General features: G+C 43.7%; 1 protein-coding gene across 1 annotated transcript in view; it reads left to right on the forward strand.

Moving 5' to 3' along the window:
• The window catches only part of LRP3 (LDL receptor related protein 3), a 70,619-nt gene extending 65,419 nt beyond the window's left edge, over positions 1-5,200 (forward strand). Inside the window, exon 7 of the mRNA XM_077452710.1 lies at positions 1,030-5,200. Coding sequence (XP_077308836.1) covers positions 1,030-1,791 — 762 coding nt within the window. The 3' untranslated portion in view covers positions 1,792-5,200. The remainder of the gene's footprint in view (positions 1-1,029) is intronic.
• The last annotated feature ends 13,245 nt before the right edge of the window (positions 5,201-18,445 follow it).

An 18,445-nucleotide genomic window follows, 5' to 3' on the forward strand; every position in this document is an offset into this window, starting at 1 on the left:
TCTATCTATCTATCTATCTATCTATCTATCTATCTATCTATCTATATCCCACCCAATATCTATCTATCTATCTATCTATCTATCTATCTATCTATCTATCTATCTATCTATCTACAGTGCCTTGCAAAAGTATTCACCCCCCTTCATTTAATTTACAGAACATGCCCACAACTTTGAAGATATTTTTTTTTGTTTTAATTGTGAAGCAAACAACAAATAGGACAAAATAACAGGAAAACTCAATGTGATGACGCTAGCACTTCAGGGGGCCGTACGCACAGTCCGGTGATATCACAAAAAACAAACAATAGAGGGCGCACCTAATATTTAACACTAAATTCTCAGTGAATTGAACTTTCACAACAGATTTACCGCATACGTTATTTTACCGCCTTTTATTTGCCGAATTGACCCCTTTGTCCTGATAGTGAAATTCCCTTTCACTTCCTGTCCTGGAGACACAACAGGAAGTGGAAAGAGAGGAAATCCCTCCAATGTGGATAAAATTCTCATCATAGAGAGTTATCTTAGAGAAAGGTGTCCCCACGGAGGGTTTTGCCCTTACCTCTTCTTCTAATGACAACTCAAAAATTTTTTGATTTCCCTTCACTTTCTGTCTCAGTGACAATGGTCATTAGTACGCATAGAGAGGATTAGTTTACCCTGCGGTGACATAGACAGAAATGAAAACCCGACAAAGGGTCTAACCCTTCCCTACTCTACCCCAGAGGGTCTAACTTTTTCCCACTCTATCCAAAACTAAAAACAAATAGCCTTATATACACATAGAAACATCTGATGAGCCTTCATCCCCATTGAGGGATTTACTTCCTGTTTTGAAACCTGGACAGGAAGTGAAGAAACATTTCACCATTTATGGTTACAAACAGCATGTAAATCTGATAGGAGTTCTAACCCTTCTCCGCTTTATCCAATAACTCCAGAAATCTTTCATTCAGGAATCAAATTTTGCAAATTAAAAAACAATTTTCAGTCTCCTAATCACTTCTCTATTTTTTCTCTTTCCAGGTCTCCATGTTGCAGAACATCCGCACAGCCATGAGACGTCAGATGAGGCGTCACTCGTCCAGAAGGGCTTCTTCCAGGAGGCGTTTAGGTCGGCTGTGGAACAGATTATTCCACCGCCCTCGGGCGAGAGGCCAAATCCCCCTCTTGACCTCGTCGCTTCTTTCCCGATACGTCGACCCGGACGCCGGGATGGGGGAGGAGAACTGCTGGAGCCCATCGACGCCTCCAGAAAGACTCAACACGCAAACGCAAACCGGTGGCCAGGACGGAGAAAGCCCCGACCTGGCGGTTGGCCGGCATGAACTGGAGATCGCGGGTCGGCTCCCTTCAAACACTCTTCAGGAGGTACGCTCGGGAGTGAGCGCTCAACCTGAAATGGAATGGTCCACGGTCTGTTTGGACTCTGAAAACAGCCGTGGTTACTTGAATCCAGCCATAAGTGAAGATGCGGGGGATCAGACGCTGGCTGGTCCCTCGGACACGTTTTACATGGTGCCTGTACCGGAAAGGACTACTGCTGGTCCCAGCGCTGCATCTAATAGCCATCAATTCAACAGGAAACACTTAAAATTGCCTTTGAAGTACTCAGACAGCTTAGTGAATGTCCAGATTCAGGGTAACGAGCCGCCATGTGGCTGCACGGCTTCTTGCCAGGACGAGCCCTTGGGCGTACATGTGACTTGCCATCCGACAACCCCGTCAGCCTCTCACCCGCTGTCGGAGGGCAGCCCAAGTGACGATGACTCTTTACTCAATTGCTGATGTCATTTCCTCCCATTTAGGCTTTTTTATATGACGGTATGATGTGCAACTGGGTCATGTGACATGTTGTAACCCAAAGCAGCCAATCGGCATTCAAGATCCTGCAGCTTAAAATGTTTCCCTCGCCCAAAACATTTTTATATTTTTGGACAGATAAGGTCCCCTGTTGTTACCCCCAATACTTCCTGTCCAAGAGACACATCAGGAATGAAGAAGAATTACTCTAATTCATCTAAGAAGATGGTTGTCACCAGAACACCTGTCCCCATTGGAAGTTTTTCCTGTTTTTGTGACAACTGTGACATTTTTTGTTTCCTATCACTTTCTTTACCGGTGGCTAGTGATGAGCTAATGTTTGGGCCAAACCCATGAGAATTTGTCACATGATAGCAGAAAGGGGCAGGGAGGATGCTGGCATCGTTGTCCTAATATGGCCACCTAACCATAGTCAATGACATTGTCCAAACCCACCCATTTGGCTACATTAGGTCAATGATGAGGCCATATTAAGTCAATGATGTCACCAGTATCCCCAGAACTTTGTTATGTACTGCTGTGGGGTGGTGATGAGCTTGACATCATTGACCAAATATAACCACAAAACCACATTTGGTCATATTTGACCAGCATCTCCACCCCTTTGTTAAGTGTGGCTGTGGTGTGCGGATACTGGTGTCCTCTTTGACCTAATATGTTTGGTGAAAGACATTGTCGAAATATGCCCATAGGGCTACATTAGGTCAATGATATCCAAATTTGTCCATTGACCAAATATGTTTATGAGGCCATATTAGATCAATGATGTCACCAGCAACCCTTCGTTACGTACGGCTGTGAGTTGGTGAAGCTCTTGAAATCATTGACCTAATATGGCCATTGGCCATGTAACCATATTTGGTCAATGACATTGTCCAAATTCGCCCATTTGTTATATTTGATCAATGATGTCACCGGCATCCCTACCTCTTTGTTATGTGCGGCTGTGGGATGCTGGTGATATCACTGAGCTAATATGGCCACAAAGCCAAATTTGGCCAATGGCATCATCCAAACCGGCCAATTGACCAAATATGTCTATGTGACCATATTACACCTGTGGGGTGGGAATGCTGGTGAAATCATTGGCCTCATATGGCCATATAGCCATGTATTGTCAATATCCAAATATTCCCCTTTGACTACATTAGGTCAATGATATCCAAATATGTCCATTGACCAAATATGTACTGTATATGTGCCCATATTAGGTCAATGATGTCACCAGCATCCCCACCCCTTTGTTACATAGGGTTGTGGGGCGGTAAAGCTCTTGACATCATAGACCTAATTTGGTCACTGACATTGTCCAAATTTGCCAATTTGATTTTTATTAAATCAATGATGTCACCAGCATCCCTGCCCCTATGTTATGTGTGGCTGTGGGATGCGAATGACACCATTGAGCTTATATGGCCACATAGCAAAGTTTGATCGAGGACATTGTCCACATAGGCCCATTGACCAAATTTGCCTATGTAACCATATTAGGTTGATGATGTCACCAGCCTTCCTGCACCATTGTCACATATGTCTGTGGGGTAAGAATGCTGGTGACATCAGTGACCTAATATGGTCACATAGACATGTTTGCTCACTGACATTGTCCAGGTATACTCATTTGGCTATAAGGTCAATGATGTCACAAGCATGCCTGCCCCTTTATTACGTGTGAATGTCGGGCAGGTATGCGCTTGACATCACTGACCTAATATGGCCACATAGATATATTTGGTCAGTGATATTGTCTTAATGAGTCCATTTGGTTACATTAGGTCAATGATATCCAAATATGTCCATTGACCAAATATGGTTATGAGGCCATATTTGATCAATGATGTCACCAGCAGCCCCACCCCTTCGTTATGTATGGCTGTGGGGCAGTGAAGCTCTTGAAATTGTTGACCTAATATGGCCAAGTAACCATATTTGGTCAATGACAATGTCCAAATTCACCCATTTGGTTATATTTGATTAATGATGTCACCAGCATCCCTACCCCATTTGTTATGTGTGGCTGTGGGATGCTGGTGACATCAGTGAGCTAATATGGTCACATAGACATGTTTGGTCAATGTCATTGTTCAAATAGGCCCATTGACCGAATATGTGACTATATTAGGTCAATGATGTCATCAGCATCCCTAACCCTCTGTTATGTTGCGCCTGTGGGGGCCGGTTTTGCTCTTGACATCATTGACCCAATATGGCCATGAGACCATATTTGGTCATATTTGACCTTCATCTCCACCCCTTTAAGTGTGGCTGTGGGGTGGGGATGCTGATGTCATCATTCACCTGATATGGCCTAACAGCGAATTTTAGTCAGTGATATTGTGCTTAATGCGTCCATTTGGCCATATTAGGTCAATGATGTCACCAGCATCTCCACCCCACAGCCACACTTAAAGGGGTGGAGATGGTGGTCAAATATGACCAAATATGGTCTCATGGGCATATTGGGTCAATGATGTCACCAGCATCTCCACCCCACGGCCACACTTAAAGTGGTGGAGATGATGGTCAAATATGACCAAATTTGGTCTCATGGACATATTGGGTCAATGATGTCACCAGCATAGCCGCCCCCACAGCTGCACTCTTTTGCTATATGCAGCTTTGGGGCTGGGAATTCCCTGGCCGCAGCTCATTGGGCCAGTGACCTGTTATCATGTGACAGCCTCCCGTGGGTTAGGACCGGACTGGGTTTGTTTCATCACTACTGAAGTAACTATCCCCAATCGGGAGCACAGACCGCAATAAAAAGCTGAAGGAGGTCCTAACCCTTCTCCACTCCGTTGAATTTGTGAAATCCTTAATTTCCTAGTTGTCACAAAAACAGGAAGTGAAGGGAAACCTTCCAATAATGACACTGTGGGGAGATTTCCTCTCATTTCCTGCTGTGTCTTCGGGACAGAAAGTAAAGAAAAATCTCCCCAATGGCACACACAAAAAATACATATCAGGGTTTAAACCTCCCCAATGCTATCTAAAACAAAAAAGATTTTTCCTAAAGATACAATTTAATAACTGGTTAAAGCTGAACTCTTGGCTGGATACACAGACAAAAAAATATATATAAAGGATTAATTTGTATTTCTGTCCATCCAGTCCTGAGATTTACACAGCTCCGTCACACTGCACATCCCTCTCTGGTAGGGCAGGAGATCAGATTTGTTTTCTCTGTAACATTTACAGGTCTTGCCCCTCCCCCACACTGTGATTGGACAGTGAAAGGAGAAGCAGCAGACTGATGAGTTCCTCTGTCTGTCACTTTCCTCGCTCCTCCTATCAGTAGACATGTGCAGAACAGAAAAATGTGTTTTGTTTTGTTTCAGTTCGTTATTTACATAAATTTGTTTAATTTAATTCATGTCATTTGTTTTCAGAATTGGTTTTGTTTATTCAGGTTATAATTGATTCGTTATTCACATAAATTTGTTTTGTTAAATTCGTTTAATTCATTTAATTTGTTTAGTTTTTTTCGAACTCGAAATCCATTCAAAATCCAAATTTTGGAAGAAGGTTATATTCTTTCTATTCCATTCTATTCTATATATTTTTTTCTATTTTATTCTATTCTATTCTTTTATTTTATTTTCTATTCAAATTTATTCTATTTGAAATTTGAATTTTGGAAGATGGTCAAATTTATTCTATTCTAGTCTGTTGTTTTTTTTCTATTTTGTTATTTTCTATTATTTTATTTCCAATTCTATTCTTTTCCTTTTCAATTTGAAATTCAAATTCTGGAAGATGGTTATATTCTTTCTATTGTTTTTTTTTTCTATTCTTTTATTTTCTATACTAATCTATTCTTTTCTTTTCTGTTCAAATTCTAATTTATTCTATTCGAAGAATATTATTTCTATTTTATTCTATTCTAGTCTGTTGTTTTTTTCTATTCTTTTCTTTTCTCCTATTTAATTTTCAATTCTATTATTTTCTATTCTATTCGAATTCAGATTTATTCTATTCAAATTTCGGAAGAAAGTTATATTCTTTCTATTTTATTCTATTCTAATTCAAATTTATTCTATTCGAAATTCAAATCCTGGAAGATGATGATTATATTCTTTCTATTTTATTCCATTCTATTGTTTTTTTTTCTATTCTTTTATTTTCTATTCTAATCTATTCTTTTCTTTTCAAATTCTAATTTATTCTATTCGAAGAATATCATTTCTATTTTATTCTATTCTAGTCTGTTGTTTTTTTACTATTCTATTATTTTCTCCTAGTTAATTTTCAATTCTATTATTTTCTTTTCTATTCGAATTCAGATTTATTCTATTCAAATTTCGGGAGAAAGTTATATTCTTTCTATTTTATTCTATTCTATTCAGTTGCTTTGTTATATTTTATTCTTTTCTGTTATTTCATTTTCAATTCAAAATCTTTTCTGTTCTACTCAAATTCAAGTTCTTTCTATTCGAAATTAGAATTCTGAAAGATGCTTTTATTCTATTTTATTCTATTCTATTGTTTTATTCTATTCTTTTATTGTCTGTTCTATTCCTTTCATTTTTATTCTATCCCTTTATTTTCTATTTTTTTTCCATTCTTTTATTTTGTATTCTGTCCTGTTTTGCTCTATTATATTGTATTCTTTTATTTTCTATTCTATTATATTCTTTTCTATTCTATTTGATTCTCTTCTGAAATCTGATTAGAAAACTAAACGACTTCGATTCGAAAACCATCCGAATTCGATTAGAAAAAACTATCCAAATTTTGTCAGAAATTTTAGTTTAGTTATTTCCGATTCGTTTAAAATCTTTACTATTGTAATTCGGAAATCCTGACTAACAGAAAATTGGTCCAGAATTTAGATTCGGAACAAAACGAACCGCACATGTCTACCTATCAGCATGCTCCTTGCACTGCAGAACAACGAATAGGCGCCCCGTGCTGCTTCTTTGTCTCCTAGTCTGAGCCGTGCTGTACAGGGGGCTGCATGAGGTTGATTCCATGTCAATGTGCGGTACTTACATTTACAAAAGCACATTTATTGATGTATTAATGATTACCGAGCTGATTTCATTTGTGTCTTTTACATCCGCCTGGAGTCCAGCCTTAACGATATTCTGTAAAAGCACTCCAGGGGGTATATGGGGGGCTGTATGACTAAGAATGTGCTAACATCTCTGCACATGCATTGTCAATGCGATCCCCGCGTACTCCCATGCATTGGTGTATATATGTTTTGTGTCCACCCATTCATTCCCTATGGGCCCTCAACACACGTCCATGCATTAAAAAGTACACAACCCTTTTTAATTCCCACTCACGGAGTGGGGGGGGGGGGGGGGGAGGGGGAGCCATGTGTTGCATTGGCAGTTTATAAGAAATAAACATATGTGAGCAACAATTTAAATGGAATAGGTGTGAACAGGGCCAGGACTCCAACAAATATTGGCTATATACAAGAGACATTAGTATTCTTGCTTGAATGTTAGGGATCTATTTTTTTTCTAAAAACTTCCTTTGTGAATGTCTCTGCATTCGCTTAGCCACTGTGAATAATACCCATAATGGGTTTAATATGTATATTTTCTATTCTCTTCAGCTCCATCTAGTGGCCATAATGCGGTATTTTCCTGAAATACCCCAATCAGGAAAATACTGAATGATCATAGGAAATACATATATTAGACATTTGCACAGAGATTTTTTTTATATATAAATAGACCCCCCTATGTGTGTTTTGTGTCTTTCTTCCAGATCTGTGCAGTAATCCAGTGTGAGACTTCCTCTAATAAAGACCGCTCACTGCTGCTCTCTCTCCTTGTGCAGGGGGACTGGACTTATCTCCGCCCCTTCCTGTAGTTTTTCTGCAGGCAGCCTCCAGTGGGTAGAGCCTGCTGGACCCCTCCCACAGCTCTGCTCTCTTTCCTTGTGTAGGGTGACTGCCCTTGTCTCCGCCCCCTCCTGTAGTTTTTCTGCAAGCATTCTGTAGTGGGTGGAACCTGCCCCTCCCACAGCTCTGCTCTTTTTCCTTGTGCAGGGTGACTTGTCTTGTTTCTGCCCCCTCATGTAGTTATTCTGCAGGGAGCCTGCAGTGGGTGGAGCCTGCTACGCCCCTCCCACACCTGTGCTCTCTCTCTCTCTCCTTGTGCCCTTTTATTGAAATATATTCCTCAGTTCTGAATTGGATCTCTTTTTGAATTAAAGCTGAACTCCTCATTTTAATATATTCCTCAATAGCCACAAAAGATATAAACCCACTTTGTGTGCACCAACTGTCTTTGCAAACACAGATATTATCTTGTAAAAGTAGCAGTGACATCATCACTGTGCTGTACATATCCTGTGCAGAGAGAGCAGACCTGTGGGAGGGCCCAGCAGACTCCACCCACTACAGGCTGCCTGCAGAAAAACAGGAGGGGGCAGAGACAAGTGCAGTCACTCTGCACAAGGAGAGAGATCAGAGCTGTGGGAGGGGCCCACTAGGCTGCACCCACTGCAGGCTGCCTGCAGAAAAACAGGAGGGGGCGGAAACAAGTGCAGTCACTCTGCACAAGGAGAGAGATCAGAGCTGTGGGAGGAGCCCAACAGGCCTCACCCACTGCAGGCTGCCTGCAGAATAACAGGAGAGGGCGGAAACAAGTGCAGTCACTCTGCACAAGAGGAGAGATCAGAGCTGTGGGAGGGGCCCAGCAAGCTCCACCCACTACAGACTGCAGAAAAACTGCAAGAGGGGGCGGAGACGAGACCAGTCTCCCTGCACAAGGATAGAGATCAGCAGCGAGCGGTCTTTATTACAGGAAGTCTCACACTGTATGACTGCACAGATCTGGAAGAAATACACAACACACATCGAGATTCATGAAGGATATACACAAGGAATGGATTTAGATGATATTTGCTGATTCCAAAGTCCTTCTTTAAAGAGAAAGTCTGGCTTGGGTATAGGAGAGGCTGATTGGTTGCTAAGGGGGTTACAGCACTTCCTAATGCCTGTTTCTATTATATTATCAGAAGGAAATGGACTCCACTGAGCATGTGGCGTATTTTTTTTATATTTTGCTATCATGACCATACCATTGCAGAGTCTGGGCAGGGCCCTTCTATCATGATAGGTCCGCTATAGACATCCCCAACGTTTAAGAATATGTCCTCAGTGTAAAAAGGGATGATGGTTCATCATAAAGAGAAATGCAATTCAAAATATAAAAAAATAAGCACAAATCAGCCCCCTTTGATCATCAGCTCCACCTAGTGGCCATAATGCAGTATTTGCCTGACTGGAGCATTTCAGGACAATACCGTGCTTCCCTGAAAATAAGCCCGGGTCCTACAGTATATTAATTTTAGAAACAATAGACCCGGTAGGGCTTATTTTCGGGGTAGGGCTTGTCATGTGCTGTTTTCTCTCCCCACCTCCCTCCCTGCCTGTCAGGAATCCCCAGTGGCCAGTGGAGCTCAGTAAAAGTGGTCGTAACCTCCTAGAACGCACTATATTACAGTATTGTATAATGTAAACTGTTTTTCTGTAATCTATTTGTGATCAATACCTCAAGACCCGTCGGACCTCTCTTCCTCGCTCCGAGTACTGCAGGGGGGGGAGATCTCTTCCTCGCTCTGAGTACTGCAGGGGGGGGGGGGAGATCTCTTCCTCGCTCTGAGTACTGCAGGGGGGGGGGGGGAGATCTCTTCCTCGCTCTGAGCACTGCGGGGGGGGGGGGGAGATCTCTTTCTCGCTCTGAGCACTGCAGGGGAGGGGGAGATCTCTTCCTCGCTCCGAGCACTGCAGGGGAGGGGAAGATCTCTTCCTCGCTGTGAGCACTGCAGGGGAGGGGGAGATCTCTTCCTCGCTCCGAGTACTGCGGGGGGGGGGGAGATCTCTTCCTCGCTCTAAGCACTGCGGGGGGGGGGAAGAGATCTCTTTCTCGCTCCGAGCACTGCAGGGGAGGGGCAGATCTCTTCCTCGCTCCGAGTACTGCGGGGGGGGAGATCTCTTCCTCGCTCCGAGTACTGGGGGGGAAGATCTCTTCCTCGCTCCGAGTACTGCAGGGGGGGGGATCTCTTCCTCGCTCCAAGCACTGCAGGGGGGGAGATCTCTTCCTCGCTTTGAGTACTGCAGGGGGGGAGATCTCTTCCTTGCTCCGACTACTGCAGAGGAGGGGGAGGGCAAGATCCCCCCGCTGACAGCTGGGAGAAGAGGAGGAGAGCAGCGGGAGGTCAGCTGAATGCCGCTATAAGAAGGTATTTATCACAAATAGATTACAGAAACACACACACTTTACATTATATAATATTGCATTACAGTGTATTCTAGGATTTTACAACCACTTTAAACTAGGGCTTATTTTCGGGGTGGGGCTTATATTGCAGCCCTCCCACGAAAATCACAGTAGGGCTTATTTTCCGGGAAACACGGCATGTATATTGTGGCCACTAGATGGAGCTGATGTAGAAAATAAAGCAAAATATGAGCAGAATTTGTGAGGGCTAGACGAATGTTTTGTCAAAACTTTTTTTTTTTATACATAGACCCCCCCCCCCCCCCACCAGCTTGGCAAAAAAATAGGAAGAGGACAGCCGCACTACAAAATAATGCCTTTATTTAATGAAGGTTGATCCATACATCAATCAGAGACGCAGGTCCAGATGATAGCTGACGTGTTTCGCACCGTTAATGTCGCTTAATCATATTCTGCCCCACGGGCTTGCCTTGCGCATAGTGGGGCAGAAGAATGGGAGTATTTTAAAAACAATGCAGAGAAAGGAAAAAGCAATGAAACAACATGAGAAGCACAGCCATGTGTAAACTGAGTGATCTACGGTGTGCTTCCCAGACAAATTCATCCGTTTTTTTCTTCTTTAAGCATCTGTTGTGGCCAATTGGAAATGATCCGACTTTACTTTTGGCCCTACAATTTTTTTTAGCTAGCTTTGGGTAGAGCGTGGAAGGGTGAGTACCTTGTTTACTGCTATCTGGTGCATTTTGGTTTTGTGTTGCCCTAGGCAAGACTAAGATTGGGCACCCCCCCCCCCCCCCAGTCTAAATATGTCCCAAATTTTGTCCAAAATTGCGCACGTCCGTGCAATGGTGAAAAACTGCGCACATTTTACTATCCATAGACGATGCGTTAGCGCAGGGATATGCAATTAGCGGACCTCCAGCTGTTGCAGAACTACAAGTCCCATGAGGCATAGCAAGACTCTGACAGCCACAAGCATGATGTCCAGAGGCAGAGGCATGATGGGACTTGTAGTTTTGCAACAGCTAGAGGTCCACTAATTGCAGATCCCTTCTTTAGCCTTTACAGATTACCACTTTAGATTTAAAGAGGGGGCTTAGTGCTAGACTTACTTCCCATGATCTGACGTTCGTGGTGACACCTTACATGTGCGGGACGATCGCCGTTTGCATGTGTGTGGAACGCGGGGCACTTTAATTTATTTTGTATTTATTATTTTTTTTTTTTTTTTTTTTTACACTGTTGCTTTCATTTTATTTTATTTTTATCACTTTTTTGCTGTCACAAGGAATGTAAACATCCTTGTGACAGCAATAGGCATGTGACGAGTACTCCTTATGGATATATCTATAAGACCCCATATGCCTCTTCCGCACTTAGAAGCATTCAAAACATCAAGATTGGTGTTTTTGGATGATTTCGATTTTTTTTTTTTTTAAATGGTGCCGATTGGTTTTCAAGTAACCTGGAATTGATGTCATGTCATCACTTCCAATGTACTGTTATGAACAGCCGAACAAAGCCTATCCCGACTTTGCTTGGCTGTCCGGCCAGCCAGCCAGCGGACACGTCGGCTGGTCGCTCGAGTCGGGTGGGACGGGAGAAGCCGAGAGAGCCGCGGAAGGCGGCAGGAAGGGGGGAGACGTCACCCCCTGCTGCTTGTTATAGCGATCGATCAGCTAGTAAGCTGCTCTAATTGCTATTACTAGATACCCGGCCCCTGGCTGTGAAAAATGGTACCAGGGTGATGCCCGGTACAGGCGGCGCCCCCCCCCCCCCCCTGAAAAATGCTGCCCAAAACAAACACCTTGTTTGCTTCATGGTAGATACACCCCTGGTGACTGGGGGGTGATAAAGGTAGGCCGTTGAGCCCTGTTTTAAGCTACAAAAACCGGACTAAGTTGTGCACATGCCCCAGAAAATATGATACCATGTGTACTGCCCACCAAATGCGGCCCATTTCAAATGAATAGTGCCCTGCTGCAACTACCCTGTAACTGCATGCAATGCACATGGTTGCAGCACAGTGGTTCAAATAGGTGGCAAGGAGGTGAGATATGGCCTCCTCAGCACTTGTTGAACTTGGCCATTTCCCATCACTTCCTGTCCTGCTGATGATCACTACTTCAACAAGTGAAGGAAAGTTTGCACCAAAGACACACAGACTGAAATAAAGTCTAAACAGGACAAAAAAAAAAAAAAAGTAAGGGTGCCACTCCAATGGCCAAAAGTTTTATTTTATTAGATATTCACTAGGCTAAGAGAGCCAATGAGTTTTGGGGGTTCACGCTCTCCTTAACAGTGCCTACATATGATGTAACCTCAAAAAATGGCCAGCCCTTATTGGACTGTGATAATACTATGTATAAAATCTAGATCCTACTGCCAGCAGTTTTTGCTGTGTTTCTCAATGCATCCAAACAATCTGATGAAGTCCAGCCATTTTTCAGGCTACGTCATATATAAGCCTTGACGAAGTAGTGTGCGCACCCCCAAAACCTGTCGGCTCTCTTTACTGATTATTTAATAAACCGTTCTGGACTCTGTGACCATTTCTGCAGCGCCCTTACTGTTTGTTACATCCTTGTGCTTCTCACATTTTTCTTATTAGATAAATAGTGGGCTAAAAGAGCCAACACGTTTCAGGGGTTCACACTCTCTTTCATCATGGCCTATTTATGATGTAACCTAAAAAATGTCTGGCCCTTAATGGATTGTGATAATAGTATGCATAAATCAGATCCCGCTACCATTAGTTTTTCCTGCGTTTCTCGATGCATGCAAATAAGCCTTGAGGAAGGAGTGTGCGCACCCCCAAATCCTGTCGGCTCTCTTTACTGATTATCTAATAAACTGTTCTGGACTCTGTGACCATTTCTGTAGTGCCCTTACTGTTTGTTACATCTTTGTGCTTCTCATATTTTTCTTATTAGATAATTAGTGGGCTAAGAGAGCCAACATGTTTTGGGTGTTCACACTCTCTTTCATCAGGGCCTATGTATGATGTAACCTAAAAAATGTCTGGCCCTTAATGGATTGGGATAATAGTATGTATAAATAAGTTCCTACTGCCAGCAGTTTTTGCTGCATTTCTCGATGCATGCAAACAACTGTTATCGCAGTGCAGTCCAGACATTTTTGAGGCTATATCATACATAAGCCTTGATGAAGAAGTGTGTGCCCCCGAAACCTGTCGGCTTTCTTCATTGATTATCTAACAAAACGTTCTGGACTCTGTAACCATTTCTGTAGTGCCATTACTGTTTGTTACATCTTTGTGCTTCTCACATTTTTCTTATTAGATAATCAGTGGGCTAAGAGAGCCAATGCGTTTCAGTGGTTCACTCTCTCTTTCATCATGGCCTATGTATGATGTAACCTAAAAAATGGCCTGCCCTAATGGATTGTGATAATAGTATGTATAAATCAAATTCTATTACCAGCAGTTTTTGCTGCGTTTCTCGATGCATGCAAACAACTGTTATCACAATCTGATGGAGTCCAGCCATTTTTGAGGCTACATCATACATAAGCTTTGATGAAGAAGTGTGTGACCCCGAAACCTGCCGGCTCTTTTTTACTGATTATCTAACAAAACGTTGTGGACTCTGTGACCGTTTCTGTAGTGCCCTTACTGTTTCTTACATCTTTGTGCTTCTCACATGAATTTCAGAGCCTCCCGTTGGGAGCGCTCAGCCTCACCTCAGCTTGATTAACGAGACAGTCTTTTACAATGCTGGATATTGATATTAAGAAATTTATCTAATTTTATGCAAGTGCCCAGGAATACAAGTCCAACAAATGTTCTAGTCTCCTCTGCTCTACTAATTTTTCCTTCCACAATGCAAAATTTACACTGATCACAGCGAAAGCCAAAGTTTGAACATTTACTGTATCGGATAGATCAAGAGCCTGCACACGGAAGCAAAGCAAGTGCTGAGGAATATTGTTTATACTAGTATGTAACTTTTCACCACCCCGTCTTAACATATCCAATTTTTTTTTTAATTTTTTTAGAAAAAGGGTGAATTGACTGAGTAAGGCCCTTTACATGCGAGGCCATCCAGCTGCAGAATGTGCAGTGACCGGCATCACTGCAGACAGCGTGTCAAAATCTATAGCAAGCTGCAGCTGAATGCTTTGCGAAGTGGTACCGATGTGGGGTCGAAGGTGTGGAACGCACTGGGGCCTAAACGCTGGTACTAGCCTTCAGCCCTGTCCAGATATAGCTTGCCATAGACTTTAACAAACTGCCTGTAGCAGGGCTGGACGCTGCACCTGTCACGAAAATGTTGTGAGGGACACACTGCAGCTGGATGGCCTGGTGTGCAAGCGTTGGCGCTTTGGATTGAGCCGTCCTCAGTCGGGATCTTTGTTCCTGTCCATATCAGGTGACAGTTCTCAGCTGCGTCCTTGGTAAAAGTGCAAGACTGCATCAACGGTATGAGAGCGATTTTGTGCGATCTGTACATTTTTACAACGATGTAGCCCAGTTTTAAGAGAATAAATTATTTTTGTCCTACCTCATCCGTGTTCTCCTGCTTGGTTGGAATAGTTGTGGCCTTAGGACCCTGTGAAAAACTACACTATAAGGCTCATGGGTTCACACTGCTGCGACCCCATTGTCGTTGCGATTTTCAGTGCGACTTTCATGCAACATTACAGTCCATAGGACTCAAAATCGCATTGAAGTCGCATCAAAGTAGCGCAAGAACCTTGACTGGGAAAGCTACAATTGAAATAAATGTGTTTTGACTTGTCATGCGATTTGTGTCGCAAATGTCGCGGCCGTGTGAACCAGGTCTAAGGAGCCTATTTAAAGGGAAGCCACATGCTGCTTTTTCAATCTTATATATATGTTATTGTGCTTGGTCGATGTTACACATCTTACCAATGTGTGTTAATGTTTAAAAAAAAAAAAAAAAAAAGTGTTAATTTTCTGCACATGGGGGCAGCCATTTTTGTAGATAAGGTATTGCAAGCTTGTATTTAAAGCTGAAGTTTACAGATTTTTTTTTTTTTTTTAAATCAGCGCCAGGGACAGTACATGAATGACGAGAGTCCCATGTGCTGGTGGCTACTCTGTACCTTAAAATCTTCATTCCTCTGCCCCCTGGATACCCCCGCAGCTGTAGTGTTGGGAGAGGGCTATCTAGAGCCCAGCGCGAGCATGCCAATCTGTACTCCCCCCCTCCAAGGTGTATGGTCATTATGTGTTAGCAAAAATCCCATGTCCCCCCAAAAGTAAGTAAATAAATAAATAAAAATTAGCACTAATCTGCATGCTTACCCCCTAAGCATAATTTCACCCTCCCCCAGGACAAATCTGCCCCCCCCCCCTGCTGAACAACCTCCCCCACCCCACCCTTCCAGAACAAACCTTTCCCCCCTCCAATTCCCCCCCCCCGACTACACTTCCCCCACTCCAAGTTCCCCCTCCCGTCACAAATCTCCACTCGTAGCACAAATCTTCCCACCCCAAATACCCTACTGGCACATTTCCACCCAAAAAACATTTCCTCTTTTGCAAGGATCTTAGTAAATTTGAGACTTTTTCCCAGGATTGGAGCTCAGCAATAAGTGGCCAATCCCCAAGTCAGAACGCTGTCATGTGATCAGGAGAAAGAAGTTTGCATTGTATAGGCTCCAACATCATTTGGGGAGATTTGGGGGAGAGGGTAATTTTTACAAAATAACCTGTTACTTTAACCGCAATGGTCTAATGCCGCGTACACACGATCGGAATTCTCGTCGGAAAAAGCTCTGATGGTTTTCCCGACGGAATTCCGATGGAATTCGGCTCAAGCTGTCTTGCCTACACACAGTCAAACCAAATTCCGATCGTTTATAACGCGGTGACGTACAACACGTACGACGGGACTAGAAAAAGGAAGTAGAATAGAAAGTAGCCAATAGCTTCCGTCTCGTAGTTGAATCTGAGCATGCGTGATTTTTGACATGTCGGAATTGCATACACACGATCGGAATTTCCGATAGTTTTTCCGTCTGGAAAATTGAGAACATGCTATAAATTTTTGGCTGGTGGAAATTCGGACAGCTAAATTCCGATGGAGCGTACACACGGTCGCATTTTCCGATGAAAAGCTCTCATCGGTCTTTTTCCGGCCGGAATTCCGAACGTGTGTACGCGGCATACGTCTCTTTAAACAGGCCATTCTCTATAGGTCCCTTATCTTGATCTTATCTCGGTAGTTGTTCAGAGGTGTTGCTCACTGTACAGCTTGATATACGCCAGTATGGAACATAAAGCTTGGATAAATGTCAAAGTTACATTGACAATTACTTTCAGAAACCTATTACAATATTAGCAAATAATGTGCCCCTATGGGTTCCTGAGATGGATGCAAAAGGTAGATACTAATAGGTGGGGACCAGCACACCAGAAAAGGTACCACTCTACATATAGGGAAGAAGGGTAGCATTGACAGGGGACATGGCGGTGGTGGTACTAGGGGAATATACTGGTGACAATGGGGGCATATTGGTGACACTGAGGGAACATAATGGTGGCATTGGGACGACAGGATGACACGGGGGGGGGGGTGGGCATAATGGTGGCGATGGGGTGACATGGTGGCAATAGGCAAATATATTGGTTGCTCTAGGGTGACATGGGAGCAGTGGGGATATATTGGTGGCATTATCGTGACATGGTGGCACTAAGGGAAGATATTGGTTGCACTAGGGTGACATGGTAGCAGTGGGGGGACATATTGGTGGCATTGAGTTGATATGTTGGCGCTCAGGGAATATATTGGTTGCACTATGGTGACATGGTGGCAATGAAGTGACATGGTGGCAATAGGGAAATATATTGGTTGCGCTAGGGTGACATGGTGGCAATGGGGGACATATGGTGGCATTGAGGTGACATGGTGGCACTAAAGGAATATATCGGTTGTCCTAGGGTGACATGATGGTACTGAAAGGGATCATAATGGGTTGACATGTGGTGCTAAGGAAATATATTGGTTGCAGTGGGGTGACATTGTGATACTGGGGAACATAATGGTGGCACCAGGGTGATATGGTGGCATTGGGGGAACATAATGGTGGCACTAGGGGAACATGGTGGGATTGGGGGGACATATTGGTGGCACTGTACTGACATGGTGGCATTATTGGGGGGACATGGTGGGATTGAGGGGACTTATTGGTGGCACTGTAGTGATATAGTGGCATTGGAGGAACATATTGATGGCACTGTGGTGACATGATGGCATTGGAGGGACATATTGGTGGCACTAGGAGGACATAATTGTGACACTGGGGTGCCATGATGGCGCTCTGGGGACATGTTGACGGCACTGGCGTGACATGTCGGCACTAAAAGGGGACATAATGGTAGCAATAGGGTGACATGGTGGAACTAAGGGAATATATTGGTTGCACTAGGGTGACATGGCGGCAGTGGGGAACAAATTGGTGGACTTGAGATGACACGATGGCACTAAGGGAATATATCGGTTGCACTAGGGTGACATGGTGGAACTGGTGGAACATAATAATGGCACTGGGGTGACAGTGGGATTGGGGGGACATATTTATGTCACTGGGGGGACATATTGGGGGCACTGTGGTGGCACTGAGGGGACATATTGGTGGCACTGATGGGGGGACATGTTGGGATTGGGGGGACATATTGGTGGCACTGTGGTGATATGGTAGCATTGGGGGGACATATTGGTGGCACTGTGATGACATTGGTGGCTATATATTGATTGCAGTATGGTGGCACTGGGGAAACATAATGGTGGCACTGGGGTGACATGCTGTTATTAGGGGGACTTATTGGTGGCACTGGACTGATATGGTGGCATTGAAAGGGGACATTATGGTGGCAATGGGTAACATAGTGGTACTAAAGGTATATATTGGTTGGGTGGGGTGACATGGTGGCATTGGGGGGACATATTAGTGGCACTGTGATGATATGGTGGCATTGGGGGGACATATTGGTGACACTGTGGTGACATTGTGGGGAACATATTGGTGACACTGTGGTGACTTGGGGGGACATATTGGCAGGACATATTAATGGCACGGAGGGGACATAAAATTGTGGCACTGGGACGACATGGTGGCACTCTGGGGACATGTTGGTGGCACTGGGGGTACTTGCTAATACTATAACGATAAGCAGCACTGACCACCTATGTAAGAATTTATGTTTCTGGGGCTCCCTGTTGACCAGAAATGTAAGGAAAGTTTTAATTGTGGGGAACCACTGACAACAAATACATGATTTATCCTATCACCCTTCCATCGCTGACCACACCCCCTTTAAAATGTGCCCCTCCCCCCAGTGATCCTTGGATTCTTCCATGTTTTTAAGGTCAGCCCCTTCTTTCCCGAGTCCCCTAACAGCCTTACACGCAGCACATCTCAGG

This window comes from Lithobates pipiens, unplaced genomic scaffold, assembly GCF_037356315.1.
Source record: "Lithobates pipiens isolate NorthernLeopardFrog02 unplaced genomic scaffold, aLitPip1_a1.2 Scaffold_10, whole genome shotgun sequence".
Classification (NCBI taxonomy): Eukaryota; Metazoa; Chordata; class Amphibia; order Anura; family Ranidae; genus Lithobates; species Lithobates pipiens.